Raw genomic sequence first — 21393 nt, 5'->3', positions numbered from 1 at the left:
ACATTGGCACACACCTTGAGGGGTGATGGATTGATGGAGGAAGAGTGGGTTTTGGATATGGAGATTTTGATGAAGGAATAGCTATGGATTTTGGGACATAAGGGCCCAAAATGGATAAAGAAGGTGATGGAGGAATAGACTTGGAATGTTTGGATGGAGGAATAGCAACTTTGGATGCCAAGTTGGATGTTTCTTTAGGCTTTTGTGCTTCAAGGAGCCGCTTAGGGATCCACATGGTTTTTGATTTTTCATGCTTTTGTGGTTCCTTGGAGTGCATTGGCAACACAAGGGATTTAGGAACCCATATAAATTTTGACTTTGCTTTATTTTGCTCAGTGGGCCTTTGTGGCCTTTTGGATATATTTTTTTCTTTATAGATAATATTGTTCTTTGTTTTGACATGTCGATTATATTGGACATGTTGATCCTTGAATACATGTGGATTGCTAGACTTATGACTTTTATACTTGGCATCCAAATTGCTTGGAAGACGGAATGAATGTCGGTGTGGATGGGAATGATATGGAGGCATGTGGGATGGATGGAAGGTTCTCCAAGATGTGTGCCTTTGCTAATGTTGCATAGGAGATGGAGGGATATAGGGACCTAGAATGGATGGAAGTGATGATGGGGAAAGTGGACATTTGGATTTTGACTTTGAAGGGATACCAACGCCTTGAGTGTGAGCTTTGTAGCCATGACCCTTAAGATCTTCTTTAACATGAAGGGGTTCTTGCTTATGAAGATCTACTCCTTTGCCTTTATGAATATCTTGACTTGTAGGATGCTCTTTTCTTTGGGAAGAAGACGCGAGTCCATTATGAGGTGGATATGATATGAGAGAAATAATGAGATCTTGAAATGGATTGGATTGGACCAAAGTGGAAGAACCCATTATGCATGTCGAGGGTTCATGAACATCTTGCACTAACACGTTAGAATCATGAGGGGGATTAGGATCATGAGGGGGACTAGGATTTTGTAGTGGACATGGTTCAATGATAGGCTCTTCAAGAGATGGAATGGGAGAAATAATGGGATCATCAAAAGAAATGCGATCTTGGAGTGTATATGGAGCATTAAGACGTGGAGATGGAGGAACAAGTGGATCTTGTGGAGGATCTGAAGGAATGATAGGGTCTTGTGTTGGAAATGAATTTGGAAGGATACTTTGATCTTGACAAGGAGGAAGATCATTGGATTCCTCTTTAAAGGTGCTTTGCTCTTGACTTTCAATGGGATCATCAGAAAGGATGGAAGGGATATCTTGATCTTTCTTAGGAAGTGGAATGTCAATGGGATTTGAAAGGACATTGTTTTCATGAAATGGAAGGGGATCGTTTGGGATTGGATGAACTGGGATATCTTGATCTTGCCCGGGGAATGGAGTGTCAATAGGACTTTGGATAGGATGGACAAGAATAGGGGAATCATCATGAGTGTCTGGGGAAATGGGATCCTGGTCAACAATTGGATGGGATGATAAGGTTTCAGGATCTTGATCTTGATTTGTTTCAAGACACGTTTCTTCGTGCTCTAAATTATCCTCTTGACATGAGGTTGGACTTTGGATATGCATGGGGGATTCTGACAAGGGATCAATGTTTTGGCATGAACGAAATGCACTTTGAACATTTGTGATGGATTCTGGCAAGGAATCAATGCTTGAACATGAGGAAGAGGGACTTCGAATGGGGTCCTCTAAAACAGGTAATGGCAATAAAGTGCATGGTGGCATTGGGTCTTGTATTTCTGAAACATGACAAGGATGTGCATTATGAATTGCATTATCTTGGCAATCAATTATGGATAGCTCTTGGATAATTGCATCCTTGGGTGTATTGTTTGATGAGGACAATATAGAAGGTTCTTGGGAAACATCTAAAGGTGTAGGGATAGATGCCACTGGAGAGTCAATTTGCTTGCAAGGGGATGAGGCATTGCTAGACATAATTGTATTACCTTGATCTTCCTCAAAGAACTCACTTGGTAGTTTCCTTAAGAGCATTGCAATAAAGCCACCTTTCTTTCGAGGTTTTGACATAGTTGTATCTGGAATTTGAACTTGTTTGGAAAGGAGTTGGTTCTGATCTGATGTCATGTTTTGATATTGGACTTGGTTCAATTGTTCTGACATGTTTGAAACTTGTCTTGGTGTGTGCTGCAACCTTTGTTTTTGAATGTTTGGTTGGTGTTGTTGACATTGATATGTTGATTGGACTTGTTGATATTCCACCATTGGTTGAACTATTTGTTGACATTGTATAGTTGGTTGGACATATTGTTGAAATTGGACCATTGATTGCGTTGGTTGAATATGTTGGACAATTGGTTGAACCATTGGTTGTATTGGTTGAAAATCAGATTGATAGTAAACACCTTCTTGTTCTTGTTGTGGAGGCACATAATGTTGAAATTGATGTTGTCTCCTTTCTTGAAATTGTTTCATCATCTCTATTTGGGAGAGGAGAGCTGGTATGTCTGATCGTTCAAGAAGAGATCTTACATCAATTGGCTCAATCTTTGGATTTCGACCTTGAAATTTTCGAAACACTTTGGACATTTGTGATCTATTCTTCTCAATGTTTTTCACTCTTTGTTCCAATATCTCCTCTTCTTGAGCTAGTTTCTCCTCTAGTTTTTGTATTTGGAGATTTGTTTCATCATAAAAAGTTTGATCAATGTTGCTTTGTTGTTGGGTTGGATAGAATTGTGATTGCATTGTCGGTTGATATGTCAAACTTTGTTGCATCATTGGTGCTTGGAACCTTGTTTCAATAGACATGTCACTATGCAAATGCAATATTTTTGGAATTTTTTTAAGGACAATATATGATATGCAACTAAATGCAAACTAAATAGATGAAAATGCAATCTATGGCAAGAATGCAACCTATTGTTTTTGTTGTTTTCAAGATTTTGACAAACTTATGAATGCAAATCTAAGAGAGGGACCCTTAGGAAATTGGAATGATGTCTAGACCTTGAAGGACAAAAAGGATTAAGTGACAAAGGACAAGATGACAATGTCTCCCCTATATGCTTGGATACTAAGCTAGGTTTGACGAAATGATAATAATGACAAAAAGAGAAAAGGTTTGATAAGGTCTAGACTTCCTAACAATGACTTAGGGTTTATCCAAAGATTTGGATTACTCAAGTATGACAAAACCTAGTTTTGACACTATATGCTAAGGGACAATTACTATGCAAATGACCTTAATATGATATGATAATAACCTAAACTTAATGAAGAGACTTAGGGTATGCAATGTATGACAATGGTATGACTTTAATGCAAGAGGACACATGCAAAATGGATGACCCTTATTGATATGCAAAGGAGTATGACCTAGGTGAAACTTAACCTTGGTACTTGACAATGAATTTTGCAAAATGCAACCTAGGATGAACCTAAATGTAAGTGACATGCTTCTTGAGACAAGATTTTTGAACAATATTTGACAACCATGTTTGAAGATGAGTTTTAAACCTTGTTGAACCTTTGTTGGATGAATGTCTCTTGTGTTTAATCTTATGTTGGATCAATTTGTCTTGCTTTTGAAATGAGATGCGATTCAACTTTTGACAAGCAAAGAATACAAGATATTTTAACATAGACTCAAGACAATCATGCTCATTTCCACATTTCTTATGGTAGGCAAAGACATTAGGTACTTAAGAGGTAGACTCATTATGGGATTCAAGGAGAATACATAGATGCTTGACCCCACGGGCTCCCCTCCACGGCACTCACTTCTCAGGGCAGCCAAGCATCAGTCCCCATGGAAATCTCCCCATGGCGAACTTAGTATCTCTTCCAAGTATCCGAATTTGTCCTTCTCAAGCAACTAGAAGGGTTTTTGGCCTCTAAAAACAAGGTGTTTAGTCAGGATTTCTGTTAAGTGTTACTCCTTGATGTCACGCAAGCGTGATTGAGACATTGAGCCCATCAAGATACCAAACAAATGTAGTCGCGCAAGCACGATTTAGACCAAGAGGCCCTACTTAGATGTTGATATGAGAAAGAGTTCAAGGGTCATCACTTCCCAAGTAACTGCAATTCCCACGTAACCCTTCCTTCAAAGCTTTCGCTCATCGGGTATTTTTTTATAGTGAGTTAGAATGCCAAGGTATTCTAGCCGTACTCACTTTGGGTCGTTCCCTTCTCACGATTATCACTTGCTTGCAAAAGCAAATGGTCGGGAAGGCAGGCCCTCTAAAGGAGACACACAATCAAAGACACGAGCATGGTATCGAAGATCTGGATTTCTGATCACCCTAAGAAGGATGAGAGCATACTCTCCTACTCCAATGTCACACTCAACAATCAAAGCAGAAACATGTTCATTCCAACCTATTTAAAAAAATCACTAGGTGCCTAAAACATTAATGACAAACACCAAGTTTAGTTGTTTCTCCAAGGCAACCTACAAAACCCAAGTTAGAAGTTTGATTTGTTGTCTTTGACTATCGATTCTGCATAACACATGTTAGTAGTTTCATTTGTTGTCTTTGCCATGCGTATGCCATGATGTTGCACAGATAATTAGTACCAAAAACCAAAACACAGAAAACAGAATGCAAAAACTAAACAAATTTCAAGTAAAATACTGCATTTTTACCTCTGTTCTGGACTTTACACAGGCGCAGAAGTCATGACATAGGCGCAGAAGTCATAACACAGGCGCAGGATTACACAGGCGCAGGTTACCTTACACAAGCGCAGTTTTTTTTTTTTTTTTTTAATTTTTTATACACAAGCGTAGAATGCATTTACACAGGCGCAAAACTCATAAAAAATGCAATTGTGTGCCTTACACAGGCGCAAAATGTCTCACACAGGCGCAAAAGTCTCTAGAAAACCCTGCACGACCCTGTTTTTGGGTTTTTTGGCCTGCAAATCAACTTGAAAGCACTCAAAAACACCATAAAGGGGTTAGATGGTTAGTGTTCACGTCGGGTTCACCAATTAATGTACGTTAGGAAATAGGGAATCATCACAAATATTATAGGAATATTAGTCATAGCTCAATCACGAAAGCTTAAATGTAATGATCTATCCTAAACACATTCAATAGAGACATGAAATAAAAACATTCAAAACTAGAAATTAAGCAAACCAAAGGTATGATTTGAATGCTCCTTCATTCGGCTCCATTGTTCTTCTTTCCTCTTCAAATAGTTTTTGTTGTGGATCTCACCTACAAGTGCACACACATAATTGAAAGCAAGTAGACAAGATTATTGATCAAGAGTACTAGAAGCGTGATTGACTAGAAATTCGATAATCTGATTAGGGATCAAGAATCAAGGGATTTGAGTGAAGAAATTCATCCAATTTATAGACAAATTGGAGAAAAAGATCAAATTAGCATGATAATGATTCTAATAGAAATCCAAATCAAGAATAGCAAAGTTATGACAAGTGTATGACAAATTGCTATGCAAGGATTTATGACAATTTATAACAAATTGCTATGCAAGGACTTATGACAAGATTTTGGAATAGAAATAGACATTTAGGAATTTAGGAGAAATTAGAAAATTAGGAATTAGAAAATTAGGAAATTAGAGAATTAAGAATTTAGGAATTAAGAAATTGATAGAAATTAGAAATTAGGTAAATTAATTAATAATTTGTCATTTATTATTTAATTCACAAAGAGGAATAATTAGCCAATTAAATGAACATTTAATTGTGACAAGAAAACTTAGGATAAATAAATAATTTATTAATCCTAAAGGAAGAAATGACACAAGGTTAAATGATGAAATCACAAAACCCTAAAAGACGAATTAGCAATGCGAGAATGACAATTAGGTCTTGATTGAAGATAATTGATATCGATCATGATTTGATTTTGGATTGATAAATGACCAATGTAATAAATGATTTAATTGAGAAAATGCGCCAATCGACGAGGAACAATGACAAATTGATCCAAATTGACATAATTGAGACAAACAACGATCGATGACAAATCGATCGCAAAATGACAAGATCGAACATAACAACGATCAATGACAAATCGATCGCCAGATGATAAGATTGATCAGAGGACAAAACCCTAATTAGGATTGACGATGTCCAAAATAATGACAAATGAGCACGCACATTGATGTGATAGGATAAAATCGATCAAAATCATGTCTGGATAGTGTTGTCGACAAGACCTAATTCGAAAGCGAGACAAATGAAGAATGCAGAAGGACTCGATGCTCGCAAATGATAAAGACCAAATGTGTGACATAGGAGAAATGTTAATGCGACGCAAAAACCTAAAATGAGGCAATGCGCAAATGTTAAAGTATGATCCCGCAAGCGTTGACCATTTTTAGGTGTCTACAAGTGGTAATCGGCAGTTTTGGTAAAGTTGGCAACTCATGGGGAGTTTGTAGACACTTGGCAAAGGAAAGTTTCTTTTTTCTTGGAAGTTGTATTTTGGTGCTCAATTTGAGTTTTGAAAGTGATATCATATATGTATGAATTTGGCTGCATTTTGGGATTATTCTTGTTGCAGATTTTATCAAAGCTTTTTCTTGTTTCTTCAGTGGCTGATAAACTGGTGGAGGAGGCTGTAGAATGGGAGTTTGAAGGTTTTTAGGTGATCTAAGGACAGGAGTTAAAGGATTACTAGGTGATCTAAGACAAGAGTCAAGCATTACCATTGAATAATCTCATTTCAGAGGTTATTATTATGCTAAATAGTTGTGGGTTTGTGTTTCTGGTTTGATGTAGATTTTGATAACAAAAAGGTGGCTGTATATTATTGTTATTCCATGTTTAAAACAGTCATTTCATCATCTCAAACATTTGTAATAAGTTGGGTGAAGGATCTCTAGAAACTGTGATGTTGGGGTTGTGCCTGTAGGCACTGTTTGCTCTCTGTTTTAATAGATTATTGCAAAGAGTTGTTATAGAAGTTATTTGCTGTAGAAAATCAGTCTATGACAGTAAATTATATGTTTCTTATGCTGTAAGTTTGAATATATTATTCTATGTCGGTTTGTGATGATTTCATTGGCATTCTGTGAGTGAATATGCAAGCGATTCCTTGGCAATCTTTGATAAATATCTAGTTGTTAAGAATATGATAACAGCAAAGGTCATTATAGGCTCCTTCCTAGCATTCTCATAATGCTTCCTCACCATCTTCGGTTCAGTTAATTTCGTCTTGCTACTTGCTGTTGTGATGGAATATAATTGCAAAGAGGTCTTATCTTTGAGTACTTTGAAAACTGAACCATAAGCATGGTCAAAGGCTTTCATATCAAGATAATTTGCCATGAAATTGCATATTTAGTGTTGATGGAAATATTGCCATTGATATCAAAGTGTGTTTTGTTCAAGGGATATTGTTGGAAATATGGTCATTGATGTTAGAGTGAGATTGTTGGAAATATTGTCACTGATGACAAAGGTTGTTGATGTTAAGGTTTGGGAGATTGTTTGTTTTATTGGCTTCAATTGTCTGGCTGACTCATGGAATTTTATTATTTTGAAAGAGATGCAATTGGAGGCAGACTCATAGAATTTTATTATTTTGAAAAAGGTGTAATTGGAGGTTGACTCATGTAATTTTTAATATTATGATTTAATTTTGTATGGCCGACCTATGTGTTTAGTGCATTAATTTTTGTGCATGAAGTGGTATAAAAAGGTGAAACGAGTTTGTATGTTATTGTGGTGTGTGAGAAAATGTTTTATCCTTCAATACAAAGGAGAGCGGATTTAATACAGAGCAGACTTTGTGAAGTGTAAAAGTGCAAAAAAATATGCTCATCATTTGTTGAAGAAGAAACATCTGGAAGATGAAAATTTGTAGAAAAGGTTGGTACCTCCTAATAGAAGAGATTGGTGTCTCTTTCTAAGTTGGTGCTTAATAGTGGGGATTGGTGTCTCCAGTGGGTTGGTGCTTACAAATATTTGTGAGAGTATTTTATTTTGTGGCTGGATTTGGACATTAGATTCGAGTAGTCTCTCTTTTGATTTTCTCCCAAAAGGGTTTCCATGTAAATCTCGTGTTTCCTAATTGTTAGGCCTTATGCGATTGCTTTATTTTGGTTGAAAAAATTTAATAAGTAGAAGATTGTCTTATATTGATTCACTCCTCCCTCAATATAAGTGTGTGCTCATCAATTGGTATTAGAGCGGGTTCCTTTAGAGATAGTCTAATTGCTAAAAAGTAGATCTCGGGTGCACACATGGCTAGTCAAGAAGGTTTCTCCTCAACTAGAGCTCCATTGTTTGACGAAACAAACTATGCATTGTGGAGCATAAGGATGCAAACTTATCTAATGGCTCTTGGCTTTGATATTTGGCAATCGGTAGTGAATGGTTATACAATGTCATCATCTCCACCAACAGATCAGGGTGGAAAGAAGACTAATGAAAACAATGCAAAAGCCATGAATGCTATCTTGCTATCTTGTGTGGTCCGTTCGAATTAGAATTTGTCAGGGTGATGCATTGTGAATCGACAAAAGAAATTTGGGACAAATTTCAAAACATATATGAAGGTGGTGACAAGGTTAAGAAGGATAAACTCCAAACTCGTAGAGGACAATTTGAGAGCTTGAAAATGAAAGATGAAAAAAGCATTGTAGCTTGTCTCCTTTGTGTGGATGAAATTGTCAACACCATCAGAGGACTTGGTGAAAAGGTTGAAGATTCAATGATTTTACAAAAGGTGCTAAGGTCTCTCCCCTTATGATTTGAAGCAGGAGTTTTTGCCAATGAAGAAATGTAGGACCTGGATACATTAGCAATGGATGAAATGAGGAATGGAAAAGAGAAGCTATCAAAACATGAAGCAGCCTTGAAAGCTTCAAAGTAGATGAAGAATATAGAGCCCGAATCAGCTATAGCTCCAACAATGAATTAGATGCAAGGGAAACCCATTTTGTGAGAAAGCTTAAGAAAGGATCTGGTAAATACAAAGGTAAGCTACCTTTCAAATGACATTTTGCTGCTAAGTGTCCACATGTAGAAGATGATAATAGTGCTAATGAAGAAGATTATAACATTAAAAGAGGAAGTTGACATTATCAATACAAAAAGAGCTACAAACAAGGTAAACATGAAAAGAACTTCCATAAGCACAAGAAAAGCCTTTATTCCAAAGGGGATAGTAGCTCATTTGAGGAAAGCAATGAATATATCTTTGATAGTGATAGAGAAGAAATTCTCTTTATGGCAATAGAAACAAAGAGTGATGTCATGCAAGGTGAAGACAATTTTGTTAGAGAAGGAGAGATGGATTTCGAAGAGGAAGATAATGTTGAAATTGAAGAAGTGGATCTCGAAGAACTCATTTGTGCCTTAAGCGAGACTGAGAAGCTTTAGGAAAGGAATTTGAAACAAAAATTGCAGCTTTAGAAATATGAAGAAGAGGATTGTGATTCAAAAGCAAAAATGTCACAAAGCCTTGAGGAATTTGAAAAGATTATCATCGGCCTAAAGATTCAACTAGAAGAGGCAAAAATGATAGAGGTGAGAACCCAACTGATTATGAAGGAAGAAAACTGTGAGAAGCTAGAATCTGAAATTGTTAACTTGAGGAAGGAATTGGAGAAAACAACTGCTCAGTTGAACAAAAGCTTAAAATTTGAGAAGAGTATTAAAATCTTAGATGATATCATCAATTGCCAAAGATCATAAGACTGATCTTGGCTATGAAGAAACTAAAAAGATCAAATACAAAAGGTATAGGACCATTGAAGATGATAAATGAAGAAAATCCAAAAGCCTATGCAGATGCACTCAAGGGGTCCATCAATAACGAAATCAACAAAAAGGAAGAGAACAACGTTCTTTAGAAAACCAACACTTCTCACAAGGACAAGAAGGATAAAAATACATTTAGATGATCTTTTCCTACAAGGCAGTCTCACATGTCTAGGTTTCAAAGTTCTTTCTTTGGTTATCACTTTTTTTGTAATCAGTTTGGTCATAAAGCAACGAATTGTAGGGCATGTGCAAGTAATAATTTTATATGGAACAAAACTAGAAGTTCTTTTGGGTTCTTAAATAAAAACTACAATTCATTTGCTCTTTTGTTGGATTACAATATCATATGTTATAAGTGCAACAACTTTGGTCACGTAGCACATTTTTGTAGAAGTTGTTTTGTGGAACCTCCTAAATAGAACAAGAAAGTGGATACCCTTGCTAAATAGAAGAAAGAACCTCCAAAAGTTTATAAAAGGAAGCACATGCAAGAAAAATAAAAGAAAGATAAGTCTATGCTAGTGCAAACTGCTTTTCATGCTCAAGGTGAAGGAAACCAATGGTACATTGACAATGTATGCTCAAGCCACATGACAGGGAATAAGAGCACGTTTCTCACTTTGAAAGACAATAAGGTAGTAGAACAGTATGTCAAGTTTGGAGTTTCAGGTAGAAATTTCGAGTTTAATGACTGTGTTACCTTTCAGCCTTGTAGATTTCTTGGTGATGTGCTTTCAGAAGACAGGTCAGTTGGTGGATTTTAGAAAGAGGGAGAGTTACATGAAAAGGGAGATTGATGCCATTGATGTCAAGAGGAAGAATGTCATAACCCCTCTTTGGACATTGGATTATTGTGATTAAATAAATACGATAATTAAAACATTTATTAATTAACATTTAATAATATTGGAAAATCGTCTCATTTATGAGACTCCACGATTTTCATCTAAAGTGAGAGGGTTGTCATAACCCCACATCCTGGTGATGTAATTAATAATAGATTTTGTGATTCTTCATCATAATAATAAATTATCATTTATTATATAATTAATAATTGATGTTAATAATATTAATAGTAATATTAATCATTCATTAATATAAAAATAATATTAATATTATAATAATACTGTCATGTCCCCTCCTAGATAGTTATATATATAATAATTATTAATTAATATAATAATTACCAACAAATTATTTATTATTTATTAACTTGTTATTTACTATTATTTATTACTTACATAAAACATAATTTATTAATAATCTTAAATTAATATAATATTATTATTTATTAACAATCAGCCTACAATATATTATAGACTCGGATATTTCTGAGTATAGAATACATACACATCTTGATGAAGATATATTCTACAGCTTAAGTAGTTATTAAGAATCAAAGTGTATGAGGGAAAATCACGAAGGTCTTAATAAAAAGATGATTTCCCTAGTTGGCATTAAGAGATGTTATCAGATTAAGGAAGTATGCCAAAGAGATTAATTTTAAAGAACATAGATGATATTGTAAATCCTATGCATATACTAAAAGCAATGACTTGATTACAAGGGAACGTAACTACCATTAACGTATAGCAATTGCATCAGTTTAACATACAACATTGAGTATATTGGAGAATGACAAGACAACAATGGTATACCGTAATTAATATTCTAAGCAATTGATTAAGATAGCAACCTCATACAATGTTTCTGTTGGTAAAAAGATATTATTAGATTACAGATTGAAAGATCAAGCATCTAAAGGTGCCTTGGCTTGGATGATTAAGTCATTAATAAGAACGATTTAGTTAGATTCTAAAGAATGATTCATTAGTGGATAGTGCGAGTAAGTGACACAAGCACCAAATAGTGATTCATTAAAAGATGGCAATGATTCATTTTTTTCCAATGCCACGATTCATTAAGCAAAACAATAATACAACAGCGATTATAGAAAGGCACGAACATTAACAAAATAACGATTCATTCGTGAAGAGCTGTGATCTGATTAGAAGTTAAGGAGTGTGATTAGTTCTAAAAGACAATAATAAATATTATTTGCAAACTGCAATCAAGACAAGGATGTGTCCATTCGCAAGGAAGGGTTGCATCCATTCAATCCCACAAGATATTTAATGAGGAACGAAGTCATTCCAAGGAATCATCGAATGGGAGTTTTTGTTTGTTTATTTGTATCCTATTTGATCTGCTCTCTTGAGAATTATTGCCACCCGCATAATAGGTTGCATACTTTAAAGTTTACATCAGAAATAGCACCGATCAAAACAGATCAAAACTGTATAAAGCTACAGGTGGTAGCATCCTTTTATCCTTGACCTTGATGGTATGCATGGGAATGTATTGTACTATATGAAGTATGATAATAATTCTATGCAGAATTTAATATTAATAGAAATATTAACATAGAGTGCAATATGTATTTAATAAGGATACCAAGTATCATGACAGTGGCAGACCAGATCTGACATGCATCAGATCTGTCTGCCATTACCAACCAGTAAACATATTACTACCAGGATATCAGCTAATACATAAATAATTGGTAATATTACTTATTACTTTATTTATTTATGTATATATTCAAATCAGAGTAAGGAATAATATAAGGATTGTAAATATAGATATTGATAATAATAAATATTAATATAATAATTATAATTAATATGATACCTTTAAAAAATTATTAATAATTCATATAATTAGTAATTAATAAATACGTAAAGGATTTATAAATTGGATCAGAATAAGATTAATTATTTAGTATGGTAAGATAGCAAGTACTTGATAGACTAAAGAAAGGATAGAACATCCCAGATTTGATTCATGTTAAGATAGTTTTGTCTCTTAACCGATTTAGTTAAGTTATAAATATATTGGAAATCGATTAATTACGGTTAAAACTGTCTTGAACTAAGTAGGGGACATTACAAAGAAATACAGAAAGGGGGAGATTCTTTGCGAAAGTATTGGACATCCCTTTCCATTGATGTCAAAGTGGGAGAGTTACAGAAAGGGGGATCATTGTAGAAATAGGAGTATTGTGTTCTTGTTGTGTTCACAGATGATTTATTCTTTGTAAGATTGCCATCAATGACAAGGGGGGAGATTGTTGGAAATGTTGTCATTGATTTCAAAAGTGTGCTTTATTCAAGAAGGGAAATTGTTGGAAATATGGTCATTGATGTCAAAATGAGATTCAACATCCAGAAGGTGAATTTTTTTTAGAAGAGGTTGGTAGCTCGTAATAGAAGAGATTTGTGTCTCTTGCTAAGTTGGTGCTTAGTAGTGGGGATTGGTGTCTTAAGTGGGTTGTTGCCTACAAAGATTTGTAAGAGTATTCTATTTTGTGGCTGTATTTGGTCAATAGATTCAAGCAGTCTTTCTTTGTGATTTTCCCCCAAAAGTGTTTCCATGTAAACCTTGTGTTTCCTATTTGTTAGATCTTATGTAATTTCTTTATTGTGATTGTTAAATTTTAATAAGTAGAAGATTGTCTTATATTGATTTACCCCTCCACCCTCAGTATAACTGTGTGCTCATCAATTTTGTCAAATACAAGCTGGTTTTCGTTATCATCAACCAGTAAGCAGAGAATTAACTTAGGCCTTATAGAAATGCCACAACATGTTTGCTTCCCTATTCAAGGAAACATGCATAATAAAAACAAAATATAGCCCTTTGCTGACCGTTGGATTAAGCTTGAAAATAAAAAAGAAACTAAAATTCCTTACTTCTTGATTCTCTTTGTTTATCAGATAACTAACATTCCTCATATATCGGTACCCCTTTTTATCCGATAACAAAAGTTTTCCTACAGTGTCCTTTGCTTAAGTTGTTATTTAGATAATATCTCATTGTTACATTCAAAGATGTAAGGACCCACTTGTCCTAACCCTAGTTAAACCAAACTTAAACTCACTGTTTTAATTAAAAATTAAATTAACCATTATTGCGCATGCAAAAGCAATGATTATCAACATGCAAGTAATAGATAAGTAACTGAACACCCATGCAACTCATAAATAACATGTAGAAATTAAATGTGCATGTGAAAATAACAAACTAAAATTACACATGAGGACTGAATAGAATGCAAACCATAATTAGTTAAGATGTCGAGTTATGTATGCGCATTTGTATCGTAAATCGTATGCATGAAATTATTACAAATTAAATTAACATGCAAAAACTTATAATTAAATAATCTATCAGATAATTAAATATGACCATGCATGCATGCGTAAATGAAAACTAATCTAAGAAAGTAAATCATGCATGTTAGTGGTTTAGTATGTTAGTAGCTTTTTCTCTTCTTTTCTTTGTTAGTTACATTGCATGGCGACTTCTTGTTGCTTTACATGATGTGACCTTATAGGTCTTTACATAACTTTTCATGTGACCATCCTGGTCTTTTCACTAGGATAAAAATATACATCATATGATTATTACATAAAATTTTATCTGAAATCTCTGACTTTCTCTGTCTCCGGATGTGTCGCCTCCGTTTGACCTGGATAACCTCCTCTCGCAAACCAGATGACAGACATATGACCCAGGCGTTTTATCTGCCCAACCAAATGAAGCATAAGCTTCCCGGTGCTCTTGATAAGCTCCCGTCCCTCACGACGGAGTATCCTAGCAAGCCGGTACCAACTAGTAGTAAAGGAATCCTGTGCAATCATGTAGAACTAACAACCCATCCTGGTTGAACTAACTACATGTGTTATGGCAGAGAGATAAATAAATAAATAAATATGATGGCCATCATTACCCTATTGGGGAGGTGAAGAAAATCACCCTTCCCTGGTTAACCCATAAACAAGCACTCTCGTTCCATAATCATCCCTCATAGACAGAAAAATAATTAACCCTCCACGGATTAATGTCAGAATAATATTATTATATGTTTTCTTTATAGATTTTTATAAATTTTCCCTTTATAATATAATTTCCTCAAATCAAAATTAAATTTTAATATTTTCAATAATTCTAAATTAAGAATCTCTATTTAAGTTAGAATTTACCACTATCAAGACTTTCCAAATACAGTCGTAATGTTTTAGTATTTTCTTAAAAACCCAGATCCCAATTTCTCTGAAATTTTTACAGTAACTAAAAATATTGGAAACACAAAAACCTAGTAAATTTCCTAAAAACCCAGTTTCTACTTTTTATGATAAATCGAGAAGAAGGTGTTGACAACACAACTGACACATCAAACAAACTAGCATTAAATCCACAATACCCAATTTTAAAAGAAAAAGATCAAATAAAGACTCAATAAAATATGTAAAATAAATGAACCTGGCTGTAAGAAAGAAGAATCGCAGGCGTTTCCCAAATTTTAAACAATCTCTTCAATCTACCTTGTCGACTTCACAGCAATCACACGAATCAAGAAGCTCAAAAAGAATTGGAATGATCAAATAAGAGATTTATCCCTATATTTATAAATATTAAATTTCTAAAAATAAAATTTAACTGATTGCATGATTAAGTTCTAAAAATAAAACTAAATTTTTAATTATAAAATGCATGATTAGAACTCACAAAATAATTCTTAAATTAAATCACAAATTTGTTAGCATGATTTTAAAGATTTAGTTTTAAAGAAAATAATCTACTAATTTAACTATTTAGTTTTCATCATGCCTTGCATGTCGTCACAATTTTCCCTAAATTTAGTATCTTACTATTTACTCATGCATTGTATCTTGCATGTCGAAAATATAATTTATAATCTTGATTATACATATATATTTAAATTATTTTATTAATTAATATTTTAATAAATTCCTTGAATTAATCCCTTTTTTTTAAAAATTAGTCCTCTAATTATTTACAAGATGTTATCTCTTTAAATAGCTTTAATTTATTTTGTAATTTAATTATCAAATAACTTATATTTTTTAATTACTCACTTTTAAATAATTATATTATAATTAATTTCTAGCTTGATTGCAATATTAAATACTTGTATATTCAATAATTTATCCTTATTATTATTTTATTTTTATTTTAATAATTTTATTTTATCATTTTATATTAAACTCCCTAATTTAATTTATTAATTGCTTATCTAATTGGGTATTTTGCACAAGGTTCCAATACTTAGGTTGCTACTGGCGAGCTAGAAAAACCCCTCTTCGGGTATATGTCTGCCTTCGACGATTAACCTGCAACTTACTCCAACTCAACAAAAGGTCATCAGATCACGATAATAAAATGCATTATTCATATTATCAGGTTTAAAATCTAGCTAAAGCATTAATATCATTAATGATCATAATTGAAAATAATAATTCATCATCATTAAATAACGATATTATAAAATAACTGACCATCATTAATGTCATTAAACCACAAAATACCATCTAACATCATTAAAAAGCTAATCAAATAATTACGTGCAAAATGTAAACAGTATAAGTATCTGGCATAATAAAGTAAATCTAACTAGGGTCTAAGTCAGGTCGTGACAAAAGAACATTTAATCGATGCAGATGATATATTAGTAGATTTGACTTTTGCAGGAGCAACACTGGCCTGTGGGACTGGTGCCTGTGCTCTTGTTGTTGCAGCAGTTTTGGAAGGTCGTTCAGAAAGGGTAAGATGTTCATTCGTTGGTATCACTAATAAATTGAACACTTGGAAGTTTGGAATGATCTTGAAGCAATTGTTTGTGTTAATTTCTCTCATGGATATGTTACTGTAATTTACTAATTAAATGTTTATGGAAGAACAGAAATGTTTGGTTGATTTGCCTGGAGGCCAGCTAGAGATTGAATGGAATGAGAAAGATAATCATGTATACATGACTGGATCAGCTGAAAAAGTGTTTTCTGGAACAGCATTTTTGTAGATCTATCAGTTCATAGCACCGAGCTTTGATTTGTCTAGTTCATGGTTGTATTGGTTAGCTGTAGATTTCTAATTTGACAATGCCATTGCTACCTACTCAATCTTTATGTGCCTTACATAGCAATATTGTTTGTGTCAATTCCAGCATTACTTTGTAACGAAATACTCAATTTGTACTATGCTATACTTCTAGTATGATGTGTGAGGTTATGAAATTGCTGCCTTAAGGCATTTGTATAACTCATGTTTAGATATTGGGCCCAATGGGTAATTTTGTAATGTTTCAACTAAAAATGATTAACATGTGAAATATTCTATATTTGGTTTTCAGTAGGCATAATGCATGAAGGGTTTACCCTCCTCAACTTCTATTAGATAAGAGGTTATATATAGTGGGAAGCAATCATTGTAATTCAACGAGGATCATGGATCGTGTATCATTTCTCTTTAGTAGCTAGACTAAGATAGCAGGGTTTGAATCTTATAGTAGGTTATATCTTGGAGTCTTTTGTCAAGGAATATTTTACAGTGCAATTGTACTGCAAGATATTTCTATTTTCTGTTCAGAGTAATATTGAAAATTAGTGAAATTTGGTCTCATATATCTCGTGCATGGAGTTATGAAATGTTTAACATATTTCTGTATTTTTAATTTTTGGTTTATTAACATTTGGTATCAGATCAGTAATTTGGGCAACATGGGAGAACTCAAGAGAAGTCTGTCTCATTAGCAATGTTTATTTTGCATAAACTTCCGAAAACATCAGTCAGAATCAGCAGAGAGTGGTTCTCATACTATTGATGCCAGATTTTAGTCATTCTTGTATTATTGGATTGTATGCTTCAAGAGCTGTCGAAAAATAGTTGCAAGTCAAACATTGTGCAATACTGAGGGAATAATAACTGAAAAGTCGGCCTTCTGGAACAATCAACTTTTGCTTTTTAACTTGGACAAATTAAGAGACCAGTTTATATGATTCCTTTGAGAGATTTGGCAGTTTGATCAGATTTTTATTTTACTTGTTCTTTTAAATCCTTAAATCCATCTGTGTTAATTCCGTTGAGCCCCTGTTTTCTCAACATCCGTGTCTTCATTTACCCTTAGTAACATTTCTTTAGAACCGAAAATGGAATTCACATACTTATCTTGTTTATTAACAAGAACAATCTAGTGGAAAGTCTTTTAACAATTTGTCTCAGATGCTGTAACTCCTTCAACCTGTCAATAAATGAGTTGTTTGGATACACCAAAGATTTCATTTAATGATCTGTAAGTATTAGTCTATGCCATGTATATATCTTTGGTTACTGCCAAATGTTTTCCGCAGCCCAAAATTTAATTCTTTGAATATGATACAGGAACATCTTTGTGAAAAATAAATTATCCTCAATTTTCAAACTCAAATTTAAGGTTTCACAATGACATTAATTTGGATATTATTTTGTTTCATTTTGGAAAAATTACCACGTTTGAACTCCTTCAAATGGCCATGTTTGCAATCATGTTCAAAAGACCATTGGACATCACATTTTTGCCTCGCGATGACAACAGCATGTTGAGGTTGTTGAATTAAATCTGCATGAACCAAGTGGAAGGCGTGCAGGCATGCAATTGTTTGGTAGAAAGATTATCAATGAGGATGAAACAGAAGAGGAAATTAATGCATGTAATATGATGTTTTAAAAATTAAAGAAGCAATGGTGGGTTCAGTTGCAGCCTTATTGCAGCAATGTTGTAACTCCTGTCTAGCACTTTGCTGGACTGCTCTTCTTGGGGTCTGCTTTTGCCTTTGTTGTGTTTCACTTGAAAAGGGTTTGGGCCCTTTCAAAACCTATTTTTATCCTTACAAGAAATATAAAATAAAGAATAAATTTTGCTGGAGGTTATCATTTTATAGGATTTGAAGGGTAAAATTTGAGAAAAACAAATAATCCTCTGCCAGTGTACCATATCATCTGGTTGTAAAGAAGAGGGGAGAATTGCTAGGTATGTGGATGGCATTCAATTTTCCATCATGACCTATTTAAGTTCAATTTTGCAGAAGAATCCCATCGATTGGTTTTGAGAGAAAAGGAAAAATTGTGCAAAAAATTGTAAGGGAAAGAGCTAGAGGACATTGGAGACAAACTATTGGTCCAACTTCTCAACTGTCATGGGCACTTCTCAACTGTCATGGGCTTCCTTCAGTTACAGTTGGGGCATTGAATGGCCACTTTCTTGAAGCTTAGGATTTGTGACAATGGAACCATGGTGAAGTCAAATCTCATAGTTATTGTGGCAAGTATTATGGTTTAAAGAATAGCTCTTAAATTTATTTGAACTCAACTAGAAAAAAAATCTTGTAATGAAGAAAAGTTGAATTGATTTACCCTCATCTTGTAGATTTTCTTGTAACACTTTTGACAAGTTGAATTTTAGGAAAGAACATGAATAATAGATTGTTTGGCAAAAGATATTGAAGAATAAGGTAGTTGGGGAATCACACTGAACTTTTGTAGTTTTATAGATTTTGAATAGTAGGAAACTATTGGAATAGTTAATTTTTAGTTTGTTGCTTGCATGCATATTTTTGCATTCTCAAGATAGGAAGATTTTAGTGTGACTTTTAAGATTGAAATGTCTATACACGTTGACCCACTCGAGAGGTTGATGATTATTCAGATTAAACTTTACTATGTTATTGGATATGGTATTAGAGGAAAACTTGAAAATTTGTAATAAGCAGAATAGTTGTTTCAAAGTGTGAAGAATGGTTCAAATGGCATACAGATTGCCTCTTAGGTGAAGAGTTTGACCATGGAAAGTTGTTGATCCTACTATAATGAGTCGTGCAAGCGAAATTAGACATTGTGGAAACATATAGTTGAGTAGTTATAGGAATAGGTGAAGTGATGTTGAGGAAAAATATGGATTTTGTCATTTGAAGAAGATGGCCTGAAAAGTTGATCAAAGGCATATTGAAAATGGTACATTATTGAAGATTGATACCTCCAACTTTTCTAGAAGTTGAAATCAAGGAGGTTCATTGAATTACAAATTTGTGTATTATGAACAAGTATATGAAAGATTTTGAATTAGATTTAAGTGCAACTAGTTGAAAGCTTACAAAATTCTTAGATAAGATTTGTAGTTACAAAGAAATGGAAGAGTCAAAATGTAGAATATAATGGTTTCTGTAGACACCTAAAAATGTCTCATTGATCATGTACTAATTATTTTTCTAATCGATTAAAAATTATTTAATTAAGCTAACTAATCTTATTCTTCTAATTTCATATTTCTTCATCATCTTACTAATTATTCTATTTTCAATTCTATCATCGTTTAATTATTTAAACCATTTTCTAATGATCAATTAAATATTTATTATTTAATTAGTTGTGATTTTTAATCTTCAATTTAAATAATCTTTATTATTTAAATAAATTCTTTTTCAACTTCTATCTCTATTTCTAATAATCTAATCATTAACCCTCTTCTAAATATTAATTAAACATTTATTATTTAATTAATTGTAATTTTAATCTTTTAATTTAAATAATCTTTATTATTTAATTAAAGTCGATTTCTAAATAATTAAATAGTTTCTTTAAATTATTTAATTAGTTAATTAATTCTTCAAATTTAAATTCCAAATTCTCAAAATTTAATTTCATATTCATGCAATTTCTTCTAATTTCATTTAATTTTTAATTTCTTCTAATTTCAAATACATGTGCATGATTTCAAAAATCAAATTGAAAATCAAAGTCAAATTCTAAATATATTCAAATAACAAATTGAATTTAAAATAAATTTAATATTTGAATTAAATTTCATGCAAAGATTAAATTGAAAATCAAAGTCAAAGTGCAAGCACATGCTAAATATATTATTTCAATTCTTTTCATTCCTATTTCTATCTTTTAGTTAGCTTTTTCTAAATAAAGCTTTCTTTGTCATCAATTAATTATTTTTCAACTATTCTTTTTCATCTTTTAATAAACTTTTTCTCAATTATTTGACTCATTTAATCTATTCAATTTATTATGTTTCACCTCCAAATCAGCCGTTCAACTATCAATCAACATGTGAGCTCACCTGAGTTCCACCTCTTGATCAATCTGTTCCACCTTTCATTCAATCCTTTCCAATAATCTATAAAATGAGCATTCAATCTCCATTTTCAACAATCACGAACTTTGAATCTTTGTGTCACTTTCAGGTTGCCATCGCGATATCTGAGAGCCACCTTACCACAAATAAGAGAAGCAATTGAAGCAATGATGCACAATAGGGAGTTCTACAATTATTCTATATGCATCTATATTTCATTGAGTTTTGTTTGAATTCTATTAGGATAGGGATTCGTGATTTCCCTCTGATTTCTAGTTAATTTCATCATGAATTTTAGCATACGACATTTTGGTGAACCCGACGTGAACTAACAACAATTTAGCCTTCTCTATTTTCTGTGTGATTTTGTAGATCGTACGAATTTTTTTAATTGTTTTTGCAGGTTTGTAGGGATTGCATAACAGATTCAGAATCATGCAACCGCGTTTACACAATCATGCAATCGCATAGACATGATCACACAATCGAGCACAAAGGGTCACACATTCATGTGGAACCCATCATGCAATCGTCTAGATCTTGTCACGCAATCGATCAAATCCTGTTATGCATTCGTTGGTTGGTTTATGTGTTCTGTCTTTTTTATTTTTCTCATTAGCTACACTTTGTTCTATCTTGATTCTGTCGTAAATTTGTTAAATCTGAATATGGTTTACACTTA

The 21393-nt window shown here is 33.2% G+C and overlaps 1 protein-coding gene across 2 annotated transcripts in view; it reads left to right on the top strand.

The window, feature by feature from the left end:
- LOC131065238 (diaminopimelate epimerase, chloroplastic) overlaps window positions 1–16945 on the top strand; it is a 224498-nt gene extending 207553 nt beyond the window's left edge. Inside the window, exons 9-10 of one of the 2 annotated variants that reach the window (XM_057999699.1) lie at window positions 16288–16361; window positions 16500–16945. In XM_057999699.1, the coding sequence (XP_057855682.1) occupies window positions 16288–16361; window positions 16500–16616 (191 nt within the window). In that variant the 3' untranslated portion in view covers window positions 16617–16945. Of the gene's footprint in view, window positions 1–16257; window positions 16362–16499 lie in introns of both variants that reach the window. The other variant, XM_057999697.1, reaches the window with a different exon arrangement.
- The last annotated feature ends 4448 nt before the right edge of the window (window positions 16946–21393 follow it).

This window comes from Cryptomeria japonica, chromosome 2 (genome assembly GCF_030272615.1).
Source record: "Cryptomeria japonica chromosome 2, Sugi_1.0, whole genome shotgun sequence".
Lineage (NCBI taxonomy): Eukaryota > Viridiplantae > Streptophyta > Pinopsida > Cupressales > Cupressaceae > Cryptomeria > Cryptomeria japonica.
Note: the sequence above shows the minus strand (reverse complement) of the source record. Positions and strands in the feature narration are given on the sequence as shown.